Raw genomic sequence first — 20,426 nt, 5'->3', positions numbered from 1 at the left:
TACATATAGACATGAACCTAAATTCGCAAACATCTGAACAACTTCATTATATACTGAAAATGTCTGCAAATACGGCATGGAAAATTTTCACACATTCAGAAACAAAACTTCTTTCTACACGTCTGTGACCTTCTGTCCCTTTGTGATCTATACAATAGATTTGGACAAAATGTGAACTGACGCTGCCCTGCTCCAGGCTTAGAAAGAGCTGGACTTTCATCGTTTTGTAACATTCCACATACATCAATTGGACTGGTTAAAGGATCATTAACTACCCTCAGCTATATTTGTCTGGAATTGGATTTTCCACACCCTCAGACTGCAGGCAACATCCTGAAAAAGAGGATTTCTGACTCAGGGTATTTTTGACTCTCACATTGCTTTTGCTTGTCCAACAGGAACGAAGGTGAAGTCACAACAGGAAGAATAGGGGCTTTTCTCAATGCCAGTTTGTGACAATAGTTAGTCCTGGCCTCACTGCACCTGTGCAGTGCAAGCGGGTCAGAAAGAGGGGTTTATGGTTTAGGTCATAACTAAGCTTTCTCCCACATTGAGCAAGTCTGAATTTGACACAAATATTTTGCTTCTCACTGGGCTACAATTAATTAGCTAGAATAAGCTGAGATGACAGACATGGACCCAGGCGCTGCGTTCAGCAGGGTGCCACGGACCGGCATTCAACCGCGTAATCCGCGTGTTGGGCACTCTTTGTGCCCTGGTCCAGTCAATCAATTACAGCTATCAATGCAGGTCCTCGGGACACAAAGTAAAAAGTAAAAACACAGCGGGGGGTAAGAGCAGGAGACTTGTTGGCGTTCTCAGTAAAAGCAGAGCAAGAGCTCTCTGCCCTGGTTTGCCATTGGCTAAATCTATTTTGTGTCTGTGCCCTGTAACACTGCGACTGGCATGACACCACCACGTGTACCTGGAACGTGTGGGATGTAGTGGTCCCACCGACACATGGATGAGGTCACTGCATAGATAGGCTATTTTTTAGGAAGGATTTTTCTGATCTCTCATGCTGATGTAAATCAGGAGACAACAGTTATGTCTGAGTTTTCAACCTGGGTCCGGGAAAAGATTGCCTTTAAAAATAAATTTTATATAGGCGGGGAACAGTTTTGTTGATGTCCTTTTCATGTACTTGTATAAGAAACTATGCTTTAAAAAAGTATTGCTTATCGCCTGATTTTTGGTTTAGTGTTTTCTTTGGCAGATTGACCTTTATTCTACAACTAAATAAAATAAACTTATTAAAATCATAGAAAGTTCCAACCAGATTTATAACAATGGCTAGATACCATACGAACAACTCATGTTCACTAGTTGCTATTAAAATAAACACTCACTTTTAAATCATGTTACCAGGATACTATGACCCAACTGTACATATTTTTAAGGAAACTTATACAATGTAAAGGAAATACTGAGCATTAAAGGTAATACTAGTATCTGATGGAAAATGCTTGGTGCTTTACTATCAGTCAAATTTGTTTAAAATTTGACAGGCACAACTGAAGGTATATCTATACACATGAAACCAGTCTATTTGTATTCTTTTTGATTTGCATTTTAAATTGAAAATCCTCCATACCTTTTCTCATTATTTATGTTTTTTAATTTGTTTGTTAACAGTATAGATTTGATGTAACAACGCTAGTATGAAAAATACAGACCAAAGTAATCTCAGCTGAACACAAGTGCTTTAATTACATATAACTCCTAGATTTTCTCATGGATGAATCCAACTTCACTTAATGTTCAACACCATTTATAATTTCAACACTTGAGTCACAGTAATTCACCTACAATGACAAAGCTGTCAACTGTTTACCTCACAGTACCCTAAACCTTTTACAGTAAAATCTGATTTAGGACAGATTATGAGAGCTACACTCTCTCCAACTATCAGGATACAGAACTTCCTAGAGAAATAAAGGAGGAATTTTCTATTGTTACTATAGAAAAGAAGATGAGGATATTAGTCATCCGAGCTAACTATAAAAGATGTTTTTACTTACATGGTTCCTGAGCTTGAATAATCCAGCTGCAGTTCTGATTGTTTGGGTATTTGGCAGGATACAGAGGAGAGGAAATTGCTGCCCCAACTGAATCTGACTCTATGAAACTTCCGCATGCTTTAGAATGAAACACATACACATATATACACATAGATAATTATTTGTATATATAAAACATATATCTTAGATTGCATGGCAAAGATACATAAAAAATAACATCCTATTGCAATTTGAAATAAGGATAAAATTCAAGACAGCAAGTTGTAGAAAAAGAGGCTTAAGGACTAGCTCCCAGTACTAGTGTACTTTCTTGACCTGGCTCCACAGGTGATGCTGCTTCTGGCTGACCATCTGCGAAGCCAGAATGAATTAGTAGCAAACCTCATCTTTATCCGTACCTAATAGCCAAGAAGAACAATCTTGGGGCCAAAATAACTTGTTTTCAGGGTAGCCCAATCATACACCTATTTCTCTGATTATTTCCCTGTGTTGGAAACTAGACAGGAAAAAAATAGTAAGAACTCTCCAGAAATTTCCAGTGTCCAAGGAAAGCATCCCATTCCATTGGCATTATCCTTTTGTGAGGTGCATCAACAAACCAGCATTTGTGTGAAATGTTGCACATATGTAAGAGCTTGACTGACTGTGTAACTTTGGCTAAGTGCTGAATGCTGCCATGCATAATTTCTGAGCATACTGACTCATCATAAAACCCCCAGTTCCGAGTTTAACACACAGCTGCTTTATACGGCAGAGTGGAGAGTTAGGTGCCAAAGCAGTAACATATAGTGAAACAAAATCGTAAGAAAAAATAAGAGAAATGGATTTTCTCTGCATAAACTAAATGATTGTATCTGGAGGAAAACATGCTTTCAAAGTTATTATGAAAAAAAAATCAATCATCAAATAGTATGTAATGTTATGAAAGGTTCTGTCACATTAGAGTCTTTTTTGTATTAAAAAAGAAACCATGGAAAATACCATTTAGTCCACCACAAATTGGATACATGATGTTTGGCAGGTTTTGCAGGCCTGAATCCATGGACTTCATCAATAGCACCACACAAAATTGCTTTATACCTTTTCAGATTCACATGCATGGATAGACATATAAAATGTTACTTTGCCAGTAGGTCTGGGGAAACTGCCAGTTGCATGTTTTTCTCAAGATAGTTATGGGTAGGTGGCCCTCAAGGGAAGAGGAATAAGAAGCATCTGACATATCCTGGATGGCTTTCTATAAAAGCAATTTTTTCCCAATCAAAGAATCTAAGGTGATCCTTAGATTTTAAATTCTTTAGTTTATAATTTAAAAAAATCAGTGCTGTTAAAGATACACACTGGTATGATGCATGTACAGAAGCAACTCTTCTGGTATCAGCTGTGCTGAAAGCCTGTCTCTAATGCAAACTAACTGGTGATTGTTTAAACACGTGCTTATGTAAATTAAGAAACTACCTTCAGTAAAACGAGCACTGAAGCCCCTGTGCTGGATGGTTGAATCAGACCGCAGCCGGACATACATCAGATTGTTGGAGGACGTGATAGGAGTAGGATGCTGTGTCCCGCAGAGTTTTCTAAGAAGAGGTGCTTCATTGCTAGGACCATCAAACACCTGTCACGAAAAGGTTAAGTACTGAGTTTCAATAGGCATTTTGAGAATACTTTTATTTTATACTCTATCTTACGTTTCATGTGCTTTGATCCTGATACAGCCCTGGTATGACCAGTGCAAACAACCTGTGCATAGCACCTTAATTCTGTGGCTGTTTCCAGAAAATCCAGGTATTTCAGGCTGAAGCTACTGTAACCTTTATAAAGCAAATGCACCACGCAACAATTTTCCTCTGCGTGTACATGGTATGCAGGCAGTCCTACTTAACAATCCAGATAATCCCATACACTTATTTTCATCAATTAATGGCTAAAATGAATTCCTTTGTAGTTTTTATTCAGATAAACCTTAAATCTTGCCACCATAAAGACCTCCAAAATGGCTCTGACACACAACTAGTGCAATAGTAGGAGCTATGACTGCATGTAAAAAGAGTAGACACTGGTATTATGGTTTTTAGATGCTTGTAACCAGCATGAAGTATCAGAGTCCATATATCTATGCTTTATAAGGGCTTTAGTGTGCTGAATTACACACACGTACGTGAGGTGCTACTTAGGTAGAGGGTAAAGAACAGTTAAAAAAAGGGAGAAAGACAGCAAAGATGGTTTTATAAAACTTCACTTTTAATTTTACCACAAATGCCTTCCTTCTCTTTTTTCCCTTACAGCTGATAACTTTGTTTCCTTCCTCTTTGTTTCAAAATCAGGAAGAGAAGAATAGTGAAGTTAAAACCAATGAGTTTTATCTGAAGTGACACCAAAATTATGAAAACAAAAACAAAACACACAAACACAAAAACTAACCACCAACCAACCACCAACAACAAGAGGGGAAACATGGCTCAGAGTGTCCCACTAATCTTTTGTAGCGCTCCAGCAGATGTGATTCATTGTGTTTGGAGCCATGGGCCACCCTCAGTGATGAGCACTGGAGGCATCAGCACAGTTGCATGCCCCACAGAGTAAAAGCTTTTGGGCCAATGGGCAGCAGCAAGAGTTGACTTAAATTCCTGTTTCAGCATTAATGTCCTACATGACTGCAAGCACGCCATTTAGTATAACCCGTGACTCAGCTTCCTATAGCAAAATAGAAAAAAAAAGTGAGATAATGACACTACTGAAAGATAGTTGCTCGGATGTTAAAAGCTATATATATATATATATATATATATATGTATGTATGTATATTATATATATATGTATATATTATATATGTATATATGTATTTATTATATATATATGAAACCCCACTTAGAGCAAAATAATGGCATTGGGTTAGAAGAAAATCTACTTTTTATCAATATTTTCTTCCTTTGCTTTCAAATGCCTCACATTCCAGCAAACCTGTGCAATGTAGCACTGATTAATTAAAAAAAAAAATCAGCTAGACTGTATAACACAATGCAATGTTTCTGCTTCCAGTATTGAAATGACCCTGAGCACATTAGAGAAAAAAATGTACAAAAACATCAGCTGGGAAAAAGGCGGCCTATCTCAAATAAACCTCAGAGCCAAGCAACAAAGGACAAAACTCCTGTTTAATCCACTGGCATATCCTACTTAGCCAATGCAGTATTCATGAATTAAACATTTGCCCTTGGGCATATAACACTAGCAAGCTGTGTGGGACCTTGTGACAGAGTATTAAGTGTACTGCAATGCCTATACAAATGATTACCTTGTAAAGAGAGCCATGATATCCATTCATTCAACCTTTTCTTCTCTCTTTGCATCTCGCCACAGTAAGCTCTTTAATACGTACTGTGCAATGTTTATTCTTCCACTGTACATATATTTTGTATATAAACCAGATTGCCTGGAGTTAAAAACCACAAGCCATGGAATGTGGTAAAAAAAAAGCAATGACTAAGGAAATAACCCGTAGGAATCAAGGTTCTGTCCTTCCCTGGACATTAGTGAGAGGATTTTATCTGAAAGCTAGAGTTGAGAATAAGCATTGCTCTCTGACAGAGAACAGAGAGAGGGCCATATTACAGTTCATGCAAACTTTTGGTTTTGATGATCTGTGCTGCTCTGCACAGCTGAGGATCTGAACATTGACACATGGACTGTTATGAGACTCTAATAGTTAAGCTTTCTCACTAGGGAGGATATTAAGAATGAGTAATGTCAGAGACTAAGCAGACATTTCATTCCAAGAGCTTTCTGGAAGAAAGAAGTCTTTCTTTGGTAATACTGGGAGAAGAGCATGAAGTCAGAGGAATATTTTCTAAATCAAGTGTATTTGCTGTTTCTGGGCAGCTTGCTTGAAGAATAGTAGTGTCTCCTCCTTCGAAAAAAAACAAATAAAAAAAATTCCTAGCCTTTATACTTGCTAAAAAACTGATCCAAGCAAGATGTAGCTGCCAAGCTGCCACAACTCCTAAGAGTTGCTGCTGTAAGTTAAGTAGGAGCAGTTGCACATGGATATTTTATCTATGCTCCATCATATTTGCTCACCTCCCATTTATTAGCTTAAACTGGTTTTCAGGGAGGATTTCAGTCTTGAGTCCTGATCAGAAACCACAACATTCACACACTAGTTCAGGAAAGTTGTGTCTCTCTGCAGCTTCTTAAAGTTATTTTGAAAACATCTGAGAAATGCATTTCTGTGGCTGTGTGAGTAAAGGAAAATGATGCATCCGCTGACTTAAAAGCCAAGTTTTCCTTTATATCGTGTGTAGCTGCAATTTGCTTTTCTCTTCCCTTTACACAATGAACATAACTGCATGATTCATTGCCGCCTTGCTGAAATGTGTCCTGCATTTTGCAAAAGCACATGACAAAAAAATTATTTTTTTATCTTCTCAGCCATGAGAGCCTCCCTGTACAGGGGGGTTCTAGCTGCCCTCTCTTGGAATATTGTTTCTGCCAGCATTTGGAATAAAGCAAGTCATAACCTTCTCTCTAGCTCCCAGAAGTGTACTTTTCTACAATCCTCTGTACTAGTTGTTATACTGCAACAGGAAAGAAAAATAACATTTACTTAATCAAGGTACTGAGAACTAGTAACTATTTCTCCCACCCCTTTTCAGTGCCTTGTGCTGTAAGTGACGTCTTTTGAGCCATATCTTCACGGAGTCTGCAAATAACTGAAACTCTTGCTGACCTGCTCTTCTGGCATACCATCAGCTAGAATACTGCTTAACTATCAGGGCAAAAAATACAGGAATTTCTATAAGTTCATGATTTCTTTTCTTCTATTTTCCTTCAAAGAAACAAATTTGTTTGATGTAAGACACACTCTCCAGATAGAAAGACTGGTACACAGACAGAAAGCAAATATTTCTTCCTTATGCATGGTGGCACCTTCTCAAAGACCCTAGGCTTTCTACAGAATATAATCAAGACATATAAAAGACCAGAGGAAGACAAAGCTACAAACCCACATTTAACAGATGAAGAACTGTTCATCTGTTCTGAGAACTGATAAAGTACAGAAACTGGAACCACCTAAATTCAAGGAGCGGACGGTGAACGTGCTTTTTGGTGGCCTGGACTACTCTCTGTGCACACCGTCCATTTACTCTAGAGGGAGCTCAGAGCAGTTACACCACGGGTTACAGTTACGGGCTTAAAATTACTTTGGCTGAACCTAGACCTGTTCTGCTCATATTCACGTGTGAAATCATAGAGCAGAATTGAAAAACGCACTGGGCTTTTTGGAATTGCAATACAGCCAAGAAGCAGCAGACATGAATATCTGCCCCTTCCATTTTGCTCACATAATAACTGTGCAATGGAAAACATTGCAGGAAAAAAAAGATTTTCACGTGTTTCCCATAGAAAATAATTTACAGTAGAAATATTTAAGAAGAAATAATAAATAAGGGCAGAAACCAGAGGAAGAAGCTCAAAGAACAGGCAAACACTGCAGCTATGCATGACATGTTGAGTCATAACACGAGGCAAAGTGAGTGGGTCTAGCTGGGGAAGGATGAAGGAAAAGGACATTGGTACGCTCAAGGGTGGAGAGGAGACCCAAGAGAACTTACAAAGCAAATAAAATCCATGTCAATAAGTAAAAAATTCAGAAATATAAAAGGGTGGGACCACTGTGTTACTCATACACAGTAATTGTTCCTATGTTAGAGAGAGAAAAACAATCCACCACCTTCCTTAGCTGCCCATATTTTCCGTTTATGTTTCTTCCGGAATGCAATTCCTAAACCGTTCACAGTCAAACATCTACTTAGCTACTTTCAGATAATCTCTGTACCCTAACTCTGTTTTTCTATAATCATGCAAAGCATATACCAAGCCTTGTAATGAGATGAACACAAATCACATCCAGGTGTACAAAACAAGCAGTTTTCAGCTCACTGGCATACCAAGAAGAGAAAGAAATCCCATCCACTCCTTTCTTGCCCCGCTGACCCACCTATACTGGGGCTGAAGAGCTATTCCCAGCCTCATGCCCCAGAGCCCTTTGTTATCTCTTAGTTTCAATTCAGCATTCTCCACATCCATTTCCAAACTACCCTCCGCTTGGTGAGCAGTGATTGATGCCTGCATTAAACTTGCATCTCCCTCCCTGTTCGCATTGCTGCCTTAGTCGTGTTTGCACAGCTGGGGCTGATCAGCAATTTCCTCTTCCATCATTCCCCCAGCAAAACAGAAAGCAGAAGCAAATATCAGGTACTTGTAAGACAGTAGAGGAAAGGACATATTGCTGTACTGCAAGCTTTGCCTTGTGCAAAGCCATTTCCTCTGCCAGCTGAAGGACTTTTGCCTTTCAGTGACTAGAAATCCAGTGCCCACATCCAGCCTATAAGGTTAATGGGAGCTGTGCCTATAACTGCAAGGAGTTCACAAAGCTGCATACTCTACAGAGTATTTTAGATAGATGGATACGTTCTTTGGTATCGGGTATAAAACAAAATTGCATATCAGGTCTTTTCAGAACTTAGCCCTTAATTTGTGGGTGTTTTTGTTTTGTTTTGTTTTTGTGATAGTGTTTTTTTTCGTGTGTGTGTGTGTATGTCTTTGTGTTTATCTTGTTTGGTTTTGCCTTTTGTTTTTTTAATTTATTTTTAAAACTATTCATATTTTTGTCAGGCAATATGATTTTCTACTTTGGTGTGATATGACAGAAGACTGACATATTTTTCCAATAGATTTTCCCTTTCAATAATCCCCCGATGTAGTTAAATGATTAAATAAAATAACATAACCATGCTTCCCTATGCTTCAGAACCAGAAAAACAAACAAACAAACAAACAAAAAAACCACTTTTACTGTACCAAGATGCTTTGTGGCTAAATGAAATCTCCAGTTCTGCTCAGCGAAGTGGGGACACGTTTCCTTTTTTTTTGATTCAGTCAAAAAAGCTTTACGAGGCAACGCTGTTAAAACTGGTGCTGTTTTCAAAAGGGTCTCAGTTCCTGCCAAATTGAGTTCCCTCTGAATGACATTTTATCAAGAAGAGGAAAGCTGGTTGGATTTTGGGCTACAGCCACTGTGCTTTATCTGACTGCTACCGATCACGCATGCCTTTGTACTGAGAGAAGTGCAATCTGACATCTAAGGTCAGGATTTCATGTCCCTGCTCCCAAAAGGCCAAGTGGAGAGTTCTTAGTTGTTGTGCACTGGATGTGCAGCAACTCGAATTTCCATGACATCAACAAAAGCTCACAAACCAGTAACAATGTGCAGCTTTTAAGAGAGCAGTGTCTCTAATGAAGCAATTAAACAGACAGCTAAGGAGCACCTGAACACACACAGGGTAAACATAAAGAAAACCAGCCAGCCCAATTTCCGTCCGGATATAGACCTCCCTCCCTCTGTCCTGAGAACAGAGTGTGGTCAATCTGCTCTGTAAATGTGGGCAGCCCATCCTATGGTTTGGAGCAAGCTGTGGTAAAGTGCACTAAAATTAAAATGGGAAAGGGTGTCATAACAGCCATCTATATACAGGGTTATTCTTTCAGTAATACCTAGAACACACTCCCTAAAAGAAAAATGTGGTGATAGGATGTGGCATGCATTGCTTTCAATAAAAGATTCTTCCCGCTGTATGTGGGAACCTGGAAGAATGCAGATACGCTTTTGTGAAGTCTGCCTCACTGGTGAAACAAAGGGAGGTTGCAACTAACCAAATTTGAGCCTTAACTCGTCAGTGAATAAACACAGAACATGACTATGCAACTAAGAGCCTGAAACTAACTGCAGTCTAAATTGCACAGTAAGCTTCCTCTTTTGCAAGCATTTCACCAGACTCATTAAGGAAATGTTTGAAATTTCTATTGTTACTTACTGCAACGTTGTCATAGTTACACGAATGGTGATCTTCAATGTCAAAATCTGTGAAGTTCAATAGGATTCTGTGGCTGTAGTCAACTTGGATGATCCAAGAACAGTCTGTGTTGTTATTATAAGGCTCAGGATAGTTTGGAGAATGGATTTCCCCACTGGTAGCTTGGAAAATACCACCGCAGCCTGAAAAAGACATAATCAGTTTTTATCCCAACAGCTCTTTTATCCTTAGTGAAATTCCACTTCTATTTTTTAAACTAAGGGAAGAACACCTCCATCTTTATATTTTCTGCCTTAAACTTGAGCAAAATGAGTGCTCCAACTATTGCAAGGCCCTGTCTGCAATGAAAATCAATGGCAAATGATTACCAGGAAAGCATAACCTTATCACTATTGGTGAATATGCAACAATGCTTTTAAGTAATGTTCCTTTCTAGCCCCAGGGTGGATAGTAGATGTCCCAAAGTTCGAAACACTAGTGCTGGTATTCCTCTGCCTGAGATATTAAAAAAGCTATTTAAAATAGCACTCATATGAATGCCGCAGATCTTTTACACATAGGTGACAATGGCTAACCTAGCATACTGCGAAAGTAAGGACAAGGCCTAGCTGAGAATAGGGGTTAAAAAATAAAAAATAATCTGAAAATATCAAGACAGTTAGGAGTTCCACTTTCCCCACGAGCAGTAAAACAATTTCAAGCTTCAAGTTTCTGCTTCTTTATCCATGTGGCCGAGGGCTTCCTGAGGACTCTAGTTCAGGGCCAGATATAACCAGAACATGCTCCAGTGCTCATGAATATCTGAACAGCCAGGAACGATGGCTCCTGTGTTGGAAGTGCCAGGGCTTTCAATAGGACTAACACAAACAAATAGACTTTTATGTGTTGTAAAGGGATAGAGGAGGATGAAATACATAGGGACGGCTGGAGACGGAGACAGCCTGCTGGAAGGATAAAAACTATAGTGTTACTGCGTTCTGGTGAGAGGGTATTCAGAGGCTAGAGGGGGGTTGGAGTACAACAGGCAAGATGTAAAGAGATGAGAAAGCTTCAGGGGGCCTAACTAGAAAAAATAAGCCGCAGATCTCGGAAGGGGATTAATTCAAAGGACTATTGTAAACTGTCCCTTTATTAAAAAAAAATCTTGTGCCTTTCTCACAAAGTGAGAATGGAAAAGTATAAACCTTGACAAGTGAATGAATCAGTGTGCTTAATCAAGCAAAATGCAAGAATTAAAATCTGCCTCTCCTCACTTTTCACTGCAATTAGTTACTGATAATTAGCCTTTTCATAAGAACTCCCATGTAGAGACATGTGGTTGGATCTTTTAAGCATGTCTCGTCTTTCACTGATTACCAGTAAGGCTTTGAACAAATAATCACACAGGGGATGGATGAACCTTATAGAGTTCAAGTATTTACTAATCACTCCAAATATTTGTGGAGTTCACTGAGTACTCCAAGTAAATCCATATTTTCAGATATTTTTCACTTCATAATTTAAAACAAAAGCTAATTTAGCTAATCATTCAGCTAATACATGACTCTTTGTGAGGGGAGGGGGAATTGCTGCCATGCAAAATTTCTTTTCTGATTACAGGAATGTCTTGATTAATTTCGTAGAGAAGAAACCCCCAACAAGGTAGGCAGTAACAAAATATATATGTAGGCCTAGGTTTGAGCTAGTTAGATGATTTCTTTCTCATTTATTTTCTCTGGGTGTTTTCCAATATTTCTTAGTGTGACCAAATCCAGTAACACTCCAATTCACCTTTAGCTTTTAATCCCATGCTGTTTGACTAATTTACATGCTTGTGTGGATGATCCTCAATTCTCAGACTTCCTGAATTTCTTGTGGTATTAATCAGTACACTCACCACCCGGATTTTCTTGCCAGGAGGCATTGAAACCTCTCCCAGTCACTGCTGCATCTGTCTTGAAACGGACTACAACTGAATTGCCGGTACTGGAGACTCGCAGCGGGTTCTGTGCTGATCTTGAAATACACAGCTGGGCTAGTCTAGGAGAAAGGAAATCAGGGCCACCATAGACCTAAAAATGGAAGAAACACTGTCAACATCTTCAGAGAGGCTGTCTGACATGCAGAATATGAGATAAATGTTTAGGTAGGATTAAAAAAACTTCTTGTAAGTATTGAAAGTGATTCCACATTCATAAATGTAAAATGGCTGTGAAAGTTTACTTGACATACAAATACAATACAAAATACTGGATGATTCCAAAACAGCCTTGCATTAAATAAGAATTTTCTGCTTTGAGGGCTTTGCTGCATTCTTCTTCCCCCATCATTCCACAGTTAGCACCTTGTTTCTGTGGGGATGATACAAATATATGTATTTTTTTGGTGCTTGTGCAGACAAACTGTATTTATTTGCAGGAACTTGTGCTGATGTTCTGCACCCTTTACGTTTAAAGGCACAGTTAAGAACAATTTTTTTTGTTCTTTTTATTTTTTTAAATTGGGACTAAATTTCATCACTTTCTAATAAAACAAAAAACTTTGCAATTTATTGACTTCAATGGTGAAATCAAAATCCAAGCCACAGAATTTTGGTCAAGTAAACTACAATCTAATAATACTTTATGGAAACAAGGATAGTATCATATATTTGCCACAGAAAAAAAGGTTTTGACTTTCAAGAGTTGGCATTTCTTATTCAGAAAAGTGTACCTCAGGCAGTTATAAACCAGAAAATCTCAACTCTGTTGAACATCATTGGCAGTGTTGTGTACTTTATATTAAATTTTATACCAATTCAAGTGAATCTGATGGCAGCTCTGAAGCCTTGTTAATCCTTTTTTTTTTTGTTTTCCAGGAAGGATGGGGGATTTTAATTTGAGACCATTTCTAACTGGTGGAACTGGATCTTCTTCCTCAATCTTCCCTCACATCGCTGAAGAAAACACACATGCTCAGCACAGTTTTCAAAACCAGACATCATTTTGGTGCCTAGTGGCTTGTTGCATGCTAATGAAATGTCACCTGAGACTGGTCTCTGCCTTCCATTGGGATGTCCCTCATGAGGCAGCAGCTGCAAAAGACAGCTTGACAGTAACCTCAAATATGAAAATTGTTAAATACAGACAAATAAGAGTGTGCTATTGTCCTTCAGCAACTGAACTATCAATAGGTAGAGCAATAACAGATATTCTGCTTGTATCAGCATATATTACGTAATAAATCCTAAAGCTAAACTAGAGAATGGCAAGTTCTAACAACAAAAATAGGAAACAGGAAGACGGGTCAACAGATCCCATCAAGATTTTCCCACTAGTAACATCCTAAATCTGCACCAATATTTTCTTTGTCTCACAAACATGAAAAAGGTCAAAAAAAGCAATCCATTAATCTCTCTCAGAAAGCAACAGTGCTGTAGGAACCAACCTTCTATAAGTCCCTTTCACTTCTGATCCCTTCTGGAGGAGAGCAAACTCAGTATTTTAATAAGCTCTGGCCAGAAACTTTTTAATTTCAGAAGAAGTTTGTGTTCTGTCCAATCTATATATCTGAGCAAGACTTACAAATAGCTGAACTAGTCCCACCATCTCCAGGGATAAGTGTAGTGCATTGCTATGTAATTTCATTGATTGTGTGCACACTAGCTGCTCACAGTGCCTGCCATTAAATATACAAAGAAATTTTAACTGGAAAAAAATATTGAGTGACTCCAGGGTTATGTGGCACTTCAGAAGCTGAAGCTTCCATCCCCAGAAAAAAAAGAAGGAATTAATTTCTTCGTGGTCTCTTAGATGTTCAGAAACTGTATTTTATTTTAGTGGCTGATTACACAGGCTTAATAGCCTAAATATTTTAATTTTGACTGAGACCAGCAATTTTTTGTTTTCTGCAGGGAGTCTGCGTGGCTTGAATGGATAATGGCTCTTCTGTCCAATTGATCCTCTCAAGGCATTCAGAAGTCAGAACGGATGAAATCACAGCTCAGATTAAGACTGTAAGGAAGCAATCACAGTCCTGGAAAGAAGCATGCTTGTCTGCTGGAAGCTCAGTGTCTTCAGCAAAATGTCACTGCCGGGCTGCTTGTGAGGCCCAATGACAACTGCATTTGTCAGAAGTCTGTACAAAATGTGAACTTTAAAATGTGTTTGTGGTATATCTCTTTGTGTCAGAGTAACAGCATGGGACCGAGCAGGAACACATGTTCTTAATCAGCTAAACCTGCCCAGAGAAGCTGTGTGGCAGAGGAAACAGCAGGACTTTCTAATATGCATCTAATATGCATCATGGACCAGCCTCTCCCATCGCCCCTGGTGCTCCCTGCAGCCATCTGCACACCACAGGCAAGGACACCAAACCCAGCTCTGACATAAACCCCGCTGATTGCTAGTATTACCTCAGAAATGAGCGTGGGCCAAGCTGAACACTTATAGCTAAAACTGGGCTGTTAAAAGAGAATTTAGGATGGGGAGGAAATAAGGATGGGAATCTGAGTTTTGTGGGTTTCCTTTACATTGTTAGCTGTTCTGCAACAGCCTTCTGCACAATTTCAAAATAAAGAGCACTAGTCAAAGGCACGTTCCTTACACTTAGGAGTGTATTTCTTTACTCCTTTATGCTGGTTCGATTAATCAGATGGTTTCACAAGGGCTGGAGCAAAAACAATTTAGAGTGTTTCCATGACAAAAAACAATAAAATGTTACTTTTGGCTACAAAGAGGAAAACCAACAGTTACCACATGAAAAAAAAAAAAAGAGGGAAAAGAGGATTGATGGAAAGAATGAATTCCAAGGTGTGGTTCACAAAGAGTCACAGGATATCTGAGCTGCAAACAGATAAAAATGAAAATAAAAATAAAAACATTTAGTTTGATCACAGCAACTGATCCTGAGATAAAATAAAGTTGGATGGCATAGCAGGAATGCAGGACACTGTCATAAAGCCCATGGTTTTAATCTGTTCTTATCATTTGCTTCTGCCCCGTTAGCTCCATTTATTGTTAACAGTCAGCATTCCAGAGTTATGAGCAACAGAAAGCTGTTTTTATGTGGTTGGTCACCCTCATGACACAGATTTTCTGGGAGTAAAACTGATCCTTGTTCAGATATAACTGCCAGCAAAGAGAGAGCCCAGCTTTGATAGAAAATCAACTTATATTAATACCTGGTGGTTCTTTATGAGAAGAAATGAGAAGACCAAAGCATCTGGTAAAGATCTGGAAGTGCGGTAGGTTTACAGGGTTCATAGAATCATAGAATGGCTCGGGTTGGACAGGACCTTAAGGATCATCTAACTCCAACCCCCTAGTGGGATGCCACCCACTAGATCAGGTTGGCCAAGGCCCCTTCCAGCCTGGCCTTGAACACATCCAGGGATGGGGCATCCACAACTTCTTTGGGCAACCTGTTCCAGTGCCTCCCTACCCTTACAGTGAAGAATTCTTCCTAATGCCTAGTCTAAATTTATCCTCTTTTAGTTTGAGACCATTCTCCCTGGTCCTAGAGGGTTCTTTCTTTTTCAGCTCACTTCTACATCTTGCTGTGTCAGCACATTTTTAAAGTTTACAAAACCCTGGTAAATATTAAGAAAAATATGTCATAATTCAACAACACAGGTATGGTCATTTTTCTCTGTATGTGTTTTCAATAGAAGCTCTTAAAAATATTTTTAACTCTTTCATTACATCCAAAATGATGGCTTCTATTTCTATAAAACATTTCTAGAAAACAGTTAAAAACAACTTAAAATTTGCTTCTAAATGTTTGTGAAAGGAGTGGAATCTGGCAGGGAAGAGAGAAAGACAGACTGCTACCATTTCATGAAAGAGGCAAGAAGGACGCTTAGGGGAACCTTTCAAACTCTTGAGTATGCAGAAGTCACGGGGAGAACTGAGGATTTCCTACACAATTTTTTTCCATAACTTGTCTTAGTGAAACATATGGTAGGAAAGGGATAGTGACATGAAAGGGACAGCTTTTTTAGGAAGCAATGTCAAAGGGAAGGAAAGGGAGACTGGCTACATTTTACGAGAATGAATATACATCAGAAAAATGTGCAAGAGAGAAATACTCACAAAACTATGGTATAAGAATAAAGCCAGCAGGAAAGGTACTGTGATGGGAAAGATCTCTTGGAATTTTCCTACAATTCTCTGCCAGGTGGAAGGGAAGAGGGAGTTTCTAAGCAAAAGCTAAAAGCATCTAGGTCACCAAACCTTGCAATTACTGGAACATTTTTTATTACAAGATAATGTTTTGGAAGAACAACAGAAAAGAATACAATCTTTTGCAATGTTCTAAAAGTAGTTTTCTTCTTTCAGAGAGTAGAGAGACTTAACCGGACAGGGAGGGACAGCAGGGTGCAGAGCTACTTTAGCTCTGATTTTGACTTCCTATTAAAACTGGAAAGTTATTTGGCTTGAAAGAAAACAGGAAGCAGTAGAACTCACTATTCAGAGATAAGGAAAAAGTGAAATCAGGATAATAACTATGAAAAAACGTAGACTTTCAAACCCAAAGAACTGATAGACAGGATACTCTTGGGAAGATAGTGTGAGGGTGAAAAGAATACGGAACCCCAGTGATTCGCTGAAACGTGGTGTGTGTCAAAGGCATACCAGGAACCTTGTTCTTCCTAGCACTTCCCAAACTGTCATGCGTGTGCTTTTCAGACTGGACATATGTAGACAACTACAGAAAAGAAGACTACAAGATAGAACAGCTTCTGAAAACAGTTAACCACATTCTTTTTTTCCCACTAAAATGACTCATTGTTTGTTCTGTGCAAACTGTATCAATCATGCTGCGAATGTGTGATTTTATAACAAAAGCAAGAAAATATATATATGTGGCAAGTTACATAAACCTCTACCAAATGCCTGCAGTTTGGAAGAATAAACTGTTCACTGCCAAACAGAACCTTTGATCTTGCACTAAGACATGAACCAATCTTCCTCAGTAATTTGATTTATGTTAGTTTATCTGTCAGCAGAACTGAGACAGGTGTTGGGAACTGGATGAGCCAAGGCTAGGAGACAAATAACCCAAAGGCATGCCAGTTCTGAGTGCAGAAGTGCAGGAAAATTCAAACAGCAAGGTGGGCATCTGTGCTGATGAATGAGGAGGGCTGGAAACAAGTAATGCATAGCAACTAAATCTGAAATGGTAAAGAAAGAAAACACAAAACCTAAGGTCAGAGACATGAAGCAGAAAGCTGTAGGATCCTCTTAAACATCTCGTTTGAGCAATTGTGTCAGTTGACCCATTCGTTAGACTTTAGGCCAGCACCTCTACTAGTCAAAAAATTGTTAATCACATGGTTGCCAGCCATCTGTAATCTCAACAGATCCTGACTGCTCCTGGGTGACCACCTGTAGGAGTAGACATTGTCCTTGTACTATCCAAGAAATGGTCAAACATAGTAGCCTCAGATTTTCTGGCTATTTAATGGATTTCTCTGGGCAAGAGAGCAATGCAACAGACTTCATCAATACCCAAAACAGCCAAAACAGGACATCTACCTGCAGGGACTGGTGTCAACAATGTGGTACACAGTCATACTTGCCAGTGCTATTGAAAAAAAATTCATGGAACAACTTCCTTACATCCAGATCCTACAGAAGCCCCAAAGTTTCTAGGATAGTCAAAATACAGTGTCCATTTGATCAAGACTTCAGCTTCATTGCTAAGCTGGAGAAGACTGTTTTAGGGCCAGAAAGCTAGAGTTAAGTTATCCAACTCTTCTAGTCACTACAAATGTTTGTAAGCAACAGTCTGGCCTTTGGGTACTTATGACCTGCTCTGGGATGTGGGTTAATCTTCCAGGAGTGTTGATGATGAGTGTGCACTAAAGGCCATAGGCTGAAGAAATCAATGTTACAAAGGTAAGAATAGGCAGCAGTGAGTATAGAGAGGTGCTGTCTAGCTGTATGCCAGCCTCACATCACATTACCCATCAGAAGAGGAGAAGAAAGGTGAAGTGGTACAAGATCTCTCGATCAATCTTGTGGGTCCATTAGAAAAAGATTCAGATTTCACCCAGGTATTAACAGCAAAAGACCCAACAGTTCCATTAGTGATATCCAATGTCTCTAGTGAGAGCCATCTAGAAGATCCATCATCTGAACAATTTCTTCCTGAAAATAATTTCCCTTCTTCCTACACCGGAAGTCTATTCAAATCTATTAGCTAGGAATTGGTCACCTAGCTGCTTCCCAACAGAAACACAAAGATGTCACATATAAAAAGACCATCCAGTCGTCTAGGTCTCTTAAAGGTCAGTAAGCCCTTAGAAAGGAGGGTCTCTTTTCCCCTTGTTATACCATCCTAAGATGACTAGAACACTGTTTCTTCTTTTATTTTTTTTCTTTATTTTTTTTTTCTGAGTACATAGTTTTCAGTGCTCAGGATTATAAATCTCCCCATTTCCTTGAAAGATCCTACACAAGGTCTCACCTTAGCTATCCCCTCTGTGATCCATTATCTTTCTTTCCATCAGGAAATTTTATATCGACGACACAACACCTTCACCCAGTTCTTTGTAAAAGATGGACTTTTTAAGAGTGAGTTTTTCAAAGCAGTTTTGTCTCATATTATGAGGTACATAGAGGCTACCATCATTATTAAGGCATACCCACACCAAAGGCATAAAAGTAAAAAGAAGTAAGAGCACTATGGCTTCTGTGACATCTGTGAAACATAACCCTAACCACAGCAGAAATGAAAAATTGCAGTAGACTATTTCTTCTGCTCCTGCAGAAGACAGAAAAGCATATAATTTGCGTATTTTTGAAGACTAAATCTAATACCCTTACCTCCAAAACATCATAGTCGCAGTTTGGGTGATATTCAATATCAAATTCCTGAATGGTCAGTTGAATGCTGCTACCAGGCGTTGTGTGAATGTACCAGATGCATTCCCTATTGCTTGGATACGTGTTGGGGTAGCCAGGGCTGTGAAATGATCCGGAAGTGCCAGAGAGTTCTCCTCCACAACCTGATAACAGAGCAAAGCAGCTTGTCAGTGAGGGGCTCTGGAAAACCTCACTGACAACTCTGTAATGAGGATAGGCATAAGCATTAGTTTCATGCACAAGTGTATAGACTGGGCTTGATGGTCTTCTCTGTCAGAGGGAACTGAGGTCCAGCAGGGAGGAGAAATTCAGGAACTGCAGGCTGGACCTGCTGGCACTGCCTGTGCCACTGCCTGTGCAGTAAGCACTTCACCCTCTGTTTTGCCATGCTTCTTGCTTCTCGCCTAAGCATCTGCTTCAACAGCTGAAGAAACTGAGGCACAAAGCAAAAAAATATTCAACACTTTTTGTTTTGGCCTCTAACTTTGTTTCATTGGCTCTGAAAAGCTGAATCAGATCCATCCCTAGCTGTTACTGACCTCAATGAATACACAAACCAAGTTATCATGGGAAGGGCTTGCTATTGTTGTAAAAATGCCATTTCCCACTGATTTAGAAATCATAAAATTAAAGACAATGTAATTTCCCTCAGCCCACTGAACATGGTTACCAGCTGCCAAGTCACAGTGGATGAATTGCCTTTCTGACATTTGGTGGGTTTAACATTCTTTTTTATTGAATTGTAACTGTGCAATTGTCAGACATGCCATTCTTGAAAAGTTATGTATTTTCAGATAAGAAATTACTGCCCCAACCCCACTCGCCAGACCCTTAGGTGATAAAATTCTTGCATATTAAAAGCTAGATTATATGGACCAAACAATGGACCAAATGCAGGCCCCAATTTGACAGCACAAAGTAGATGGAACACCTGAAGCTGCAGTTTTATACAGCATTTATGCATATATAAATGCTGTACTTGCCTCCTTTGGTTTGGTTTCCTGGGAAGACGTTATCACTGACACAGTCCCTAGGTGCCGGTGTCAGTGGGGTGAGAAGGCACAAGAGTCCTTTCTAGTGTCAGGAAAAACTAAGGTCAGCTACATTCATCATGAAACACCACCTTTGCAGAAGCCAATGGAGTGGCTGTGTATTCATCACATGCAGAAAGCAAAGAAGTTCTGCATTTGTTCTGACTTCATGTGTGTGTCGCTCTGTCCTGCAGCAGCATTTTGTTTCTCTCCACATCGCAGGGCCTCAATGGCTTCATTTAGGCACTAGCTAATCTTTTGCTAACACAGCTTTTACGGGGTCACTCGAGCTTTGTAAGTAAAGCCCACACTCCATCAATCTCTCTTGCTTCATCTCCAGAGGGAAGGTTCTGTCACACAGCAAAAAAGACCCAAAATACTTAATAGAACCAGCTAACAAACCATGAGCTGTATATTCCCTGAGGCAAAAATTGTGGTATGCCAGAAGTGATAGATAGTATCAGAGCTTTTATTTAGAAGAGACATTTTATAACATAAAACCAATAAACTATCCCCCTGATCTGCTCACTAATCCACACAAAAATGCAAGACTCCCTTAATCTCTATCAAATCTATGAATAATTTGCTACTTGAACAAGGTATCTTGACTCTCCTAGTTGCTCTCCTTAACACCGTTTTTTCTTCAGGAAGCTATAAATCAAGATCTTCAAT

At 39.2% G+C, this 20,426-nt stretch overlaps 1 protein-coding gene across 4 annotated transcripts in view; it reads right to left on the bottom strand.

The window, feature by feature from the left end:
* Window positions 1–20,426, bottom strand: part of CUBN (cubilin) — a 144,964-nt gene that overhangs the window by 60,795 nt on the left and 63,743 nt on the right. For all 4 annotated transcript variants that reach the window (XM_048061817.2, XM_048061818.2, XM_048061819.2 and 1 more), the window contains 5 exons: window positions 18,685–18,866; window positions 11,772–11,946; window positions 9,896–10,077; window positions 3,480–3,636; window positions 2,022–2,138 (listed from right to left, as the gene is read on the bottom strand). In XM_048061817.2, the coding sequence (XP_047917774.2) occupies window positions 2,022–2,138; window positions 3,480–3,636; window positions 9,896–10,077; window positions 11,772–11,946; window positions 18,685–18,866 (813 nt within the window). The remainder of the gene's footprint in view (window positions 1–2,021; window positions 2,139–3,479; window positions 3,637–9,895; window positions 10,078–11,771; window positions 11,947–18,684; window positions 18,867–20,426) is intronic.

Source organism: Anser cygnoides, chromosome 2, assembly GCF_040182565.1.
Source record: "Anser cygnoides isolate HZ-2024a breed goose chromosome 2, Taihu_goose_T2T_genome, whole genome shotgun sequence".
NCBI classification, from domain to species: Eukaryota; Metazoa; Chordata; class Aves; order Anseriformes; family Anatidae; genus Anser; species Anser cygnoides.
Note: the sequence above shows the minus strand (reverse complement) of the source record. Positions and strands in the feature narration are given on the sequence as shown.